General features: G+C 42.1%; 1 protein-coding gene across 1 annotated transcript in view; it reads left to right on the top strand.

Annotated features, from left to right (window-relative positions):
- The window catches only part of LOC132396346 (neuronal acetylcholine receptor subunit beta-2-like), a 62741-nt gene extending 55108 nt beyond the window's left edge, over positions 1–7633 (top strand). The window contains exon 6 of the mRNA XM_059973860.1: positions 6732–7633. Coding sequence (XP_059829843.1) covers positions 6732–6884 — 153 coding nt within the window. The 3' untranslated portion in view covers positions 6885–7633. The remainder of the gene's footprint in view (positions 1–6731) is intronic.
- Positions 7634–12796: the final 5163 nt, after the last annotated feature.

Below are 12796 nucleotides of genomic sequence, written 5' to 3' on the forward strand. Positions count from 1 at the left end.
CAGCCCCTATATACCTCCATTCCCCACCAGGAAGGTCTCAAAGCTCTCCACCTTTTTTTTGGATTCCAGACCTAGCCAGTTCCTCTCTACCACCATTCTCCCCTGTCTAGCAGAATTAGTCTCAATAATTTCTCCTTTGGCTCCTCCCACTTCCTCCAAACCAACGGCGTAGCCATGGGCACCCTTTTTGTTGGTTTTATGGAACCCTTGCAAGCCTGTAAGGGTATCCGTCCCCTACTTTTCCTTCTCTACTTCGACGACTGCATTGGCGCTGCCTCCTGCACACATGCTGAACTCGTTGACTTCATTAACTTTGCCTCCAACTTTCACCCTGCCCTCAAATTTATCTGGTCCTTTTTCGACACTTTCTTCACCCTTCTTGATCATTCTGTCTCCATCTCTGGAGATGGCTTATCTACTGATATCTACTATAAGCCTATGGACTCTATTAGCTACTTGGACTTTTCCTCTTCCCACCCTGTCACTTGCAAAAATGCCATCCCCTTCTCGCAATTCCTCCGTCTCCGTCACATTGAAACATATAAGATTATGATTGAAACATATAAGATTATTAAGGGATTGGACACGCTGGAGGCAGGAAGCATGTTCCTGCTGATGGGTGAGTCCAGAACTAGAGGCCACGGTTTAAGAATAAGGGGTAGGCTATTTAGAACAGAGATGCGGAAAAACTTTTTCACCCAGAGAGTGGTGGATATGTGGAATTCTCTGCCCCAGAAGGCAGTGGAGGCCAAGTCTCTGGATGCAGTCAAGAGAGAGTTAGATGGAGCTCTTATAGATAGCGGGGTCAAGGGATATGGGGAGAAGGCAGGAACGGGTTACTGATTGTGTATGATCAGCCATGATCACAGTGAATGGCGGTGCTGGCTAGAAGGGCTGAATGGGTTACTCCTGCACCTACTGTCTATTGTCTATTATCTACTCTCAGGATGAGGCTTTTCATTCCAGGATGAAGGAGATGTCTTCCTTTTTTAAACAAAGGGGCTTCCCTTCCCCCACCATCAACAATGCTCTTAAACTCATCTCTCCCATTTCCTGCACATCTGCTGTCACCCCATCCTCCCGCCACCCCACTCGGGATAGGGTTTCCCTTGTCCTCACCTACCACCCCACCAGCCTCTAAGTCCAACATATAATTCTCCGTAACTTCTGCCACCTCCAGTGGGATCCCGCTACCAAGCACATCTTTCCCTCCCCCCCCTTTCTGCTTTCCACAGGGATTGCTCCCTACGTGACTCCCTTATCCATTCGTCCCTCCCATCCCTTCCCAGCGATCTCCCTCCTGGCACTTATCCTTGTAAGTGGAACAAGTGCTACACCTGCCCTTACACTTCCTCCCTCACCACCATTCAGGGCCCCAGACATACCTTCCAGGTGAGGCGACACTTCACCTGTGAGTTTGTTGGTGTGGTATACTGCATCTGGTGCTCTGGGTGCGGCCTTTTCTATATTGGTGAGACCCGATGCAGACTGGGAGACCGTTTTGCTGAACACCTACGCTTTGTCTGCCAGAGAAAGCAGGATCTCCCAGTGGCCACTCATTTTAATTCCACATCCCATTCCCATTCTGATATGTCTATCCAAGGCCTCCTCTACTGTCAAGATGAAGCTACACTCAGGTAGGAGGAACACCTTATATTCCGTCTGGGTAGCCTCCAACCTGATGGCATGAACATTGATTTCTCTAACTTCCATTAATGCCCCTCCTTCCCTTTTTACCCCATCTCTTATTTATTTGTTAGTTTGTTCATTCATTCGTTCATTCCTCCCTCTCTCTCCCCCCCCCCCTTTTTTCTCTCTCTGCCCTCTCACAATCTCTGCTTGCCTGCTCTCCATCTCCCTCTAGTGCTCTCCTCCCCCTTTCTTTCTGCCTAGGCCTCCCGTCCCATGATCCTTTCCCTTCTCCAGCTGTGTATCCCTTTTGCCAATCACCTTTCCAGCTCTTAGCTTCATCCCTCCCCCTCCTGTCTTCTCCTATCATTTCAGATCTTCCCCTCCCCCTCCCACTTTCATATCTCTTACTATCTTTTCTTTCAGTTAGTCCTGACAAAGGGTCTCAGCCCAAAACGTCGACCATGTTTCTTCCTGTAGGTGCTGCCTGGCCTGCTGCGTTCCACCAGCATTTTTGTGTGTGTTACTTGAATTTCCAGCATCTGTAGATTTCCTCATGTTTGCGTTTTTAAATGGTGTTGCTTGTGCTTTTTTAACAAGTTAACATGCAAGCAATGATAAACTTAGAAGTTAAGAAAGTCAAGGTTGAATTTATTGTCATTTACACAAGTACACGTATTTACATGTTATGTGCAGCAGCATCATTGGCACATGGCATCATATAATCATCATTCACAAGAAAAGTATAAATTAAACAAATTATACATAATTTTTACAATGAAGAAAACAATTATAACAAAAAACATAAGTTTTAATGCAAAGTCATCAATATGGTCACAGTGCTGCTAAACTCCAATGATTTGTGTTGAGCCAGTTGGTTCAAGAACCAAATGGATGAGGGGAAGTAGTTGTTTTTGATCCTGGTGGTGTGTGCCTCTGCAACACTGTGTTCTACTGTCATGATGAGGCCACAGGGGAGCAACACCTTATATTCTATCTGGGTAGCCTCCACCCTGATGGTATGAACATTGATTTCTTGAACTTCCAGTAATGCCACCTCTTCACCAATCTCTGTTCCCTTTTTCTCTCTCTCACCTTATCTCCTTGCCTGCCCATCACCTCCCTCTGGTGCTCTCCTCCCCTTTTCTTTCTTCCATGGCCTTCTGCCTTCTCCTATTAGATTCCCTCTTTTCCAGCCCTGTTTCACCAATCAACTTCCCAGCTCTTTACTTCACTCTTACCCCTCCGGCTTTCACCTATCACTTTGTGTTTCTCCACCCCTCCCCTCACCTTTTAACTCTACTCCTCATCTTTTTTCCCCAGTCCTGATGAAGGGTCTCAGTCCGAAACATAGATGCTGCCTAACCTGCTGAGTTCTTGCAGCATTTGTGTGTGTTGCAATAAGATAGGATGTCCTAGATGGTGGGATTCTTGATGATGGATGTTGCCTTCTGGAGTCATTTCAACTTTGAAGAAGAAACTGCAGAAAATTCTGTTGTGAAAGTCTTTGCTAGATTATAAATGGAGCGTTTTTGGACATTTTGTCCTGAAAATAGATTTTATAGGAAATTTAGAGTAGCAAGCTCTTAAGGCTACCTTTTGAACTGAAATACTGTTTTTCTAACTGGGTATAAGAGTAATGGAAAATACAGGAAATACTTAGCAGGTCAGGGAGCCACTGAGAAAATGGAAACAGAAGTTAACATAAAGCTACCCTGACCTGCTCATTATTTCTAGCATTCTCTTCTTTTTATATTCTTAATTATAGCTACCGAAGTATTTGTATTTTGAATACTATGAATGCATGTTTGGCTACAGACAAGGGTAAATTGTGCCAATATTTGCTCACCCATACATTACAGGTTACTTTCAATTTTTCTCCCTGTTTAGCATCAGTGGAAGTGTAAAGGAACAAAGTTCAGCTAAGTTGTTAAGTTTCCTCTTGCCCAAATTCAGAATGCCACCTGTTGAGTTTTATGCCGTATGATTTAAAAGAAGTAGATGAAAGGTTAATGACACTTTTAGAGAAGGAATGCATATGACTGGAAGATCCCAAGGATGACATCACTCAAAAAGGACAGGAAAAATTTGCAGGGGGGGGGGGAACCAGAGTGTTAGAGCAGATGGTGAAGTGGAGGAGGATAAAGGTCATGCGAGGACTGCTTGTGTGGACAGAAGTCAAAGGTTTGTATGTGATAGAAATGTTCTCAGGTGCCAAACTGAAGAGACTGGGGAAGAGGTGTCTGGCTCTCAAATAGAGAAAGATAGGAGACAGAGTGTGAGGGAGGATAGGCAGGCGATAGAGAAGGGACGCGCTCAGACCGAAGGTTTGAGATGTAACTATTTTTAACACAAGCAGTGTTGTGAACAAAGTGGATGAGCTTAGAGTGTGGATCAGTGCTTGAGGGTGTGATGTGATGGCCATTACAGAGACTTGGATGGCTCAGGGGCAGGAATGGTTACTTCAAGTGCTGGGTTTTAGATGTTTCAGGAAGGACAGGGAGGGAGGCAAAAGAGGTGGGGGCGTGGCACTGTTGATCAGAGATAGTGTCACGGCTGCAGAAAAGGTTGACGTCATGGAGGGATTGTCTTCAGAGTCTCTGTGGGTGGAGATTAGGAACAGGAAGGGGTCAATAACTTTACTGGGTGTTTTTTATAGGCTGCCCAATAGTAACAAGGACATTGTGGAGCAGAAAGGGAAACAGATCCTGGAAAGGTGTAATAATAAGAGTTGTCGTGATGGGAGATTATAATTTCCCAAATATCGATTGGCATCTCCCAAGAGCAAGGTGTTTAGATGGGGTAGAGTTTGTTAGGTGTGTTCAGGAAGGTTTCTTGACACAATATGTAGATACACCTACAAAAGGCTGTACCTGATTTGGTACTGGGAAATGTACCTGGTTAGGTATCACATCTCTCAGTAGGAGAACATTTTGGAGATAGTGATCATAATTCTATCTCCTTTACCATAGCAATGGAGAGAGATAGAAACAGACAAGTTAGAAAAGCATTCAACTGGAGTAAGGGGAATTCTGAAGCTATCAGGCAGGAAATTGGAAGCTTACATTGGAAACAGATGTTCTCAGGAAAAAGCACGGAAGAAATGTGGCAAATGTTCAGGGAATATGTGTGTGAATTTCTGCATAGGTACGTTCAAATGAGACAGGGAAGTTATGGCATGGTGCAGGAACCATGCTGTACAAAGGCTGTAATAAATCTGGTCAAGAAGAAAAGTGTACAAAAGGGATCAAAAGTGTACAAAAGAGCTAGGTAATGTTAGAGATCTAGAAGATTATGCTAACAGGAAGGAGCTTAAGAAGGAAATTAGGAGAGCCAGAAGGGGCCATGAGAAGGCCTTGGCAGGCAGGATTAAGGAAAACCCCAAATTCTACAAGTATGTGAAGAGCAGGAGGATAAGATGTGAAAGAATAGGACCTGTCAAGTATGACAGTGGGGAAGTGTGTATGGAACCGGAGGAAATAGCAGAGGTACTTAATGAATACTTTACTTCAGTATTCACCATGGAAAAGACTCTTGGTGATAATAGTGAAGACTTTCAGCAGATTAAAAAGCTTGAGCATGTAGATTTTAAGAAAGAGGATGTGCTGGAGATTTTGGAAAGCATCAAGCTGGATAAATCGCCGGGCCCAGATGAGATGTACACCAGGCTACTGTGGGAGGTGAGGGAGGAGATTGCTGAGCATCTGGCAATGATCTTTGCATCATCAATAGGGACGGAAGAGGTTCCAGAGAATTGGAGGGTTGCGAATGTTATTCCTTTATTCAACAAAGGGAGTAGAGATAGACCAGGAAATTATAGACCAGTGAGTCTTACCTCAGTGGTTGGTAAGTTAATGGAGAAGATCCTGAGAGGCAGGATTTATGAACATATAGGGAGGTATAATATGATTACAAATAATCAGCTTGGCTTTGTCAAGGACAAATTGTGCCTTATGAGCCTGATTGAATTTTTTGAGGATGTGACTAAATATATTGATGAAGGAAGATCAGTAGATGTTGTGGATTACAGCAAGGCATTTCATAAGGTACCCCATGCAAGGCTTATTGAGAAAATAAGGAGGCATGGGATCCAAGGGGACATTGCTTTGTGGATCCAGAACTGGCTTGCCTACAGAAGGCAAAGAGTGGTTGTAGACAGGTCATATTCTGCATAGAGGTCGGTCACCAGTGGAGTGCCTCAGGGATCTGTTCTGGGACCCTTAAACTCTTTGTGATTTTCATAAATGAGCTGGATGAGGACGTGAAGGGATGGGTTAGTAAGTTTGCTGATGTCACAAAGGTTGGGGGTGTTGTAGCTAGTGTGGAGGGCTGTCAGAGGTTACAGCAGGAGATTGATAGGATGCAAAACTGGGCTGAGAAGTGGCAGATGGAGTTCAACCTGGATAAGTGTGAAGTGGTTCATCTTGGTAGGTCAAATATGATGGCAGAATATAGTATTAATGGTAAGACTCTTGGCAGTGAGGAGTATCAGAGGGATCTTAGGGTCCTAGCCCATAGGACGCTCAAAGCAGATGTGCAGGTTGACTCTGTGGTGCAGAGGAGATTTACAAGGATATTGCCTGGATTGTCTTATGAGGATTGGTTGAGTGAACTTGGCCTTTTTCCTCGGAACAACGGAGGATGAGAAGTGACCTGATAGAGGTGTATAAGATGTTGCGAGGTGTTGATCGTGTGGATAGTCAGAGGCTTTTTCCCAGGGCTGAAATGGTTGCTACAAGAGGACACAGGTTTAAGGTGCTGGTGAGTGGGTACAGAGGAGATGTCAGGGGTAAGTTTTTTACTCAGAGAGTGGTGATTGCATGGAATGGGCTGCCAGCAACGGTGGTGGAGGTGGATGCAATAGGCTCTTTTAAGAGTCTTTTGGATAGGTACATGGAGCTTAGCAAAATAGAGGGCTATAGGTAAGCCTAGTAATTTCTAGGGTTGGGACATGTTCGGCACAACCTTGTGGGCCTAAGGGCCTGTATTGTGCTGTAGGTTCTCTATGTTTCTAAAATATACACAGCAATAAATTCCTTTCCACATTTGTGTTAAGATTTTGACAAATTATGTTCTGACATACATCTATCTCTGATTTTCAGATCAGTGAAGACTGGAAGTATGTCGCTATGGTTATCGACCGCCTGTTTCTGTGGATATTTGTATTTGTGTGTGTGGTTGGTACTTTAGGTCTGTATCTTCAACCTTTCTTCCAAAACCACACTTCACCACACGTCTTTTCTGATGCAGAGTAATGCTTTTCCCAGCATGGTGGTTGCATTTTCCAATTTGAAAGAAAATCCAGGGCACCAAACAAGCATGTGCTGTTTAGAGACACAGAACAATGGTGATATTGATGACACTATTCACTTTAAAACAAATACTGTTACATGATTAACCAATAAAGAAATTTTAACATGATCTGCTGTTTCCCTCACCCACACCAATTTGGAAAAAGTTGAAATAAAAGCTTATTGCGAGTATGCGCTCTGCCAAGTAAGAGCTTCCACATTTGAAAACTTCTAGCACGTCGGTCTCTATAGGCTCAGTGCCAACATTGAATTTGATTCAGAGATTATTACAATAGGATGACTGTAAGGATGAGATTATTACAATAGGATGACTGTAAGGATATGAAAGAGCAGCACTCTTATGTCAAAAGCCAATGAACAAAAACTTCCCACCCTTGATTTGCAGTAAATGATAAAATCCAGGAATTCCCACTGGAACTGCTGACTCTTCATTACTTCAACTCCTAATAGACAACATCTTCATGATTTATACAATTGTGTGAGAAAGACCAAATGGGATACTTTTTAATCACCCGAATCTGTACATGAAACATAGCTCATGCTTTTATTGTTTAGTACTGTTGATGCCATTGCATTGCTTGTTTGTCAACATTTTATTCAATATGAGGATGGCTTTACATTAATTCAGCGATCCATGCAAATTATTGTAGATGTCATTCAGGTAAAAGGTATGAGTTATGTTTGCAATTCTGGCCTGTGGTGATAATGAGTATATTGGATGTTTCTGTAAGGAGAAAAAATGGACCAAGATATTGAACATTAATAAAAAAAAACTTCTTCCTGTAAACCTGATACATGGATTGATCTATTTAGCTCTTTCCCCAGAATATATTCTTTCATATGCAGGATGAGAACATCCTACTGATGAGGCTAGCATGAACTGCCCACCACTTGATTAAGACGGGTGAGCTACCTTTTGCACTGCTGCAGTCTTCCTCCTGAAAGTGCTTCCTCAGAGCTCTCCAACAGTGTACCCTAGGATGTGGATATGATGATAATAAAGGAGCATTAATTTATTTCTAATTTAGGATATTCTGTGACTTGCACATAGCCGTGTACATATGTAATTGCTGCCCTTATAATTCTTAATGGCAGGAGTGGAAGACTTTGGGAGCTAGGCTTGGCAAGTTGTTACAGTACACCTACTAGATGGCATGCATTTCAATATTGTGTGCCTAATTGGGGAAGGAATTAATATTTTGGTGTGGAGATTGGAGGGTCAATGAAGCAGGTTTTTTTTGACAAGGGTAGTTTAGCTTCTGGAGTTGCACTCATCCAGGTAGAGATAATTCCATCATACTTCCAATCTATCATTGTAGACCATGGAAGGACTTTGGGAAATCAAGTGGAGATTTCACCACAGGATATTCAGCCCATGTTTTTGTGGCTGTTCCAGCCAAGGCTCTGCTCGATGGTGGCACACAGGATGTTGTTGGAGTATCAGTAATAATCAATTTATTGATTGTTAGTAAAGACCTGTCAATTGTCTGGTGCATATCACTCACTATCAGCCCTTACCTGAAGTTTGTATAGGTCTTGCTGTCCATAGACATGGACAAGTTTGTGATTTAAAGATTTGCAAATTGAACCAAACATTAACAATTATCAATGAAGAGCCCCACATCTGACATGACTGGGGGACGAGAGTTAATGTAACAGCCTGGAACAGAGACAACTTCCTACAGTGATGTCCTTCAGTGGAAAGGACTAACCTCCAGTTAATGTTATCATACTTTGCTCTGGGTAGGTTTCCGCAGATAGAGATTTAATGCGATTACAACTGGCACCTTTACTGGGCTGTGTTGATGCTACACTTTTACCTTGACCTCAAGGCTAACTCTTGCTAATTTCTAGAATTCACCTTTCTACATCAGGATGCACTGAGATCTGAATGAATTCTGAAATCAATTGTCAAAAGCCAAATGGAACAACAGTGAGCAAGTGCTTGGTGAGCAGGTGCAGCTAGCTTGCACTATGGATGAGACTTTTCATCACCCTACTAAAGATCATACAAGGCTAAGGGGTTTTCACTTCTCATTTGTTCTGCCACATATGGTCTGGACCTGGCCAACTGCATGTACTGTTGGGTGGATGCTGGTGTTGGGCTAAACTGAAACAACTTAGACTGAAGCATACATAGTTCAGAGCAAAGTCTTGAGCAGTAATTAGGAAGATGTCTACTCCCATGACCTCTGTTGTAAATGTTCCTGATGATACATGGAATGAGTGGAATTTGCTGAAGACTGGCTTCTGAGATGTAAGGGACTTCAGGAGGAAAAGCAAGATGTCATCCATAGTACTCTTCTGTCTGAAATTGCAATAAAAATTATTTGGCCTGGAGTCCAAAAACTGAAGGATTCTGTGGTGCATTATCACACTGATTTTTTTTTTCAAACTACATTGGGACAGTTGTTAAAGTTCAAAACATAAAGTAAATTCATTATCAAAGTACATCTAGTCACCACATACAACATTGAGATTCATTTTCTTGTGGGCGTTCACAGTGAGTACAAAGAAACATAATAAATCAATAAAAGACCCACACAAGATGGACAAGATAGGCAAATAACCAAAGTGCAAAAGACAGCAAACTGAAAATTAAAAGAAAACAATAATATTAAATGAATAAGCAATAAATATCATGAACATGAGATGAGGAATCCCAGAAAGTGATCCATTTTTCCTCAGCCCTAATCTTCTGTCTTTCCCCATATCCCATTATGTCCTGACAAATCATGAATCTGCCTTAAATATACATAAAAATGCGGCCTCCTCTCCTGCCTGTGGCAACAAATTCCACAGATTTACCACTCTCTGTTTAAGAAATTCCTCCCCACCTTTGTTCTAAAAGGATGCCACTATTCAGTGGCTGTGTCCTTTGGTCTTGGACTCTGCAGCTATAGAAAACATTCTCTCCACGTGCACTCTATCAAGGCCTTTCACCATTGAAATAGGTTTCAATGAGTTCACCCCTCATTCTTCTGAATTTTCGTCAATACAGGACCAGAGCCTTCTAACGCTCTTCATGTGACAATCCATTCAATCCTGGAATCATTTCCGTGAACCTCCTTTGAACCCCCTCCAACTTGAGTACATTCTTTCTAATACAAGGGGCCCAAAACTGCCACAATACTCCAAGTGAGCCTCAGCAGTGTTTTATAAAATCACAACACGATATCCTTGCTTTTATATTCTAGTCCTCTTGAAATGAATGCAGATATCACATTTGTTATCACAGATTCAACCTGCAAATTAACCTTTAGGGAATTCTGCACAAAGGACTCCCAAGTCCCTTGGTGCCTCAGTTTTTATATATTTTTTTTTCCATTTAGAAAAGTCAACCCTTTGATTTCTTTACATTATCATACAATTCCTAACACTATATTCCATCGGCCACTTCTTTGCCCATTCTCCTAATCTGTCCAAATCCTTCTAATATATGCTCTCCACTTCCTCAACACTACCTGCCTTCCACCATCTTTGTATCATCTGCAAACTTTGCAATAAAGCCTTCACTGAAATCATCGGAATTGTACTTAAAAAGAATTGGTCCAAAAATAGACCCCTGTGGAACACTACTAGTCACTGGCAGCCAACCAGAAAAGGCTCCCTTTATACCCACTCTTTGCCTCTTGCCGAACAGCCAATGTTTTATCCATGCTAGAATCTTTCCTGTAATACCATAGGCTTGTAACTTGTTAAGCAGCCTCATGTGTGGCACCTTGTCAAAGCTGTCTGAAAATCCAAGTATACAACATCAATCAATTATCTTATATCTATCTTGCTTGCTATTTCTTCAAAGGATTCCAACAGATTTGCCAGACAAGATTTTCCCTTGAGGAAACCATGCTGACTATGGGGTTTTTTATCATGTGCCTCCAAGTACTCTGAGACCTCATCCTTAATAATCAAATCCAACATCTTCCCAACCACTGATGTCAGATTAACTGGCTTGTAATTTCCTATCTTCTACTTCTCTCCCTCCTTGAAGAGTGGAGTAACATTTGCAATTTTCTAGTCTTCCAGAATCATTACAGAATCTAGTGATTCTCGAAAGATCATTACTAATGCCATAACAATCTCCTCAGCCATCTCTTTCAGAACAGTGGAGTGTACACCATTTAGTCCAGGTAACTTATTTACCTTCAATCCTTTCAGTTTCCCAAGAACTTTGTAATGGTAATTTCACACACTGTATGACCCACTGAACTTCCACCCTACTTCCCCCAACTCCAGGTAAGTTTCCTCTTTTATCCCTGATTGGTCCTACCTTCACTCAAGTTATCCTCCCATTTTCTCGTGCTTAGGACGTTTCCTCAGTGTTACTCACCAAGGCCTTCTCAAGCAATGTACTAGCTTTCCTAAGTCCATTTTGCAGCTTTTCCCTGGCTATCCCACAACTTTCAAAAGCCTTGTCTGTTCTTTGCTTCCTAAAACTTAAGTAAGCTTCTTTCTTCCTCTTGACTAGGTGTTCTACATCTGTTGTCAGTAATGGTTTCTTTAACCTACCATCTTTTCTTTGCCTAAATGGGACTAACCTATCCAGAACACCATGCTAGTCCTCCCTAAATAACCTCCACATTTCTGCGATACATTTCCCTGAGAACATTCCCAGGTTCCTCCATAATACCCTTGTGATGAACCCTGCTTCAATAGATACTTCCCCATATAATCTGCTCCTTTTCTTGTCCATGGCTATGCCAAGGGACAGGGAGATATGCACACTGTCTCCAAAATGCTCACCCACTGAGAGATCTTTAACTTGACCAGCTTCATTACCTAGTACTAGATCTACTATGGGCTCTCTTCTGTTTGGCTCACCAAACAAAAAATTATGCCCCATCTAAAATTTCTGCATGAAGGAAGTGCCAATTAATATTAAGAAAGTTGAAGTTATCAAGAAAACAACCCAATTATTTTTCTATCTTTCCAAAATCTGACTACTTATCTGCTCTTCAGTATCTCTGTTGGATGGGGGTGGAGGGGATGGGGAGGCTATAGAATATAGTACCTTATAGTACTATAATATAATACCTGTATTCTACAGGTACATACTATCTAGAACCTAGTAGGGTGAGTGCTCCTTATTTCTGAGTTCCAACCACACACAGTAGATGTCCTCCCTTTCTGCAGCAGTGATAGTATCCCCAATTAGCATTACCACTCCCTACACCACTTCATCTCTTTTGACACCCTGGAATATCAAGCAGCCAATCCTGCTCTTGCAATAGTAAAGTTTCAGTAAAGACCACAACATCATAACTCCATGCACTGATACATGCTGTAATAATCCATACTACTCCAGTGAACCAGATTAGGATCCAATGATGCTAACAGACAAATCACTCTTACTCCAATTTACTGAGAAGAATGGCCTTTTCTAGATGTAATGGCCAAGGCTATAATGACACCTGGAGCTCAGTGGTCTTTAGATTTTCATTCTCTTTTCATAATCAAGCAGACTGAGATAATTCCAACTCATGCAATCTTTTACTGATAACTTACCTGGTGCAGTTCTTCAAATCCATCCTTGCCCACGGTAGGTAGCATCATCCTTGTGTCTGAACTACATAATTAACTGAACGTAGACAACATGAAATGCTGAAAATGCTCTCCACTGCACTATGTGAAGGACCCTGGAAGAATATTCTCAATTATGGGGCTAACAAAGCATGAATAGCAACAAAGCAGTAAATAGCCTTTGACAGGTTTTTATTTATTTAAAGCAGATGAAAAATGGACAGTCAAAAGGATGCCAGCAAGATGCTTGAAAAAAAGTCTGATTTGCAATCGATTGCTTCAGGTGACATGGGAAAGGTGTAGAGTAGGAGTTCCCAAACTTTTGTATGCCATGG

The sequence above is a fragment of the Hypanus sabinus genome, chromosome 7, assembly GCF_030144855.1.
Source record: "Hypanus sabinus isolate sHypSab1 chromosome 7, sHypSab1.hap1, whole genome shotgun sequence".
Lineage (NCBI taxonomy): Eukaryota > Metazoa > Chordata > Chondrichthyes > Myliobatiformes > Dasyatidae > Hypanus > Hypanus sabinus.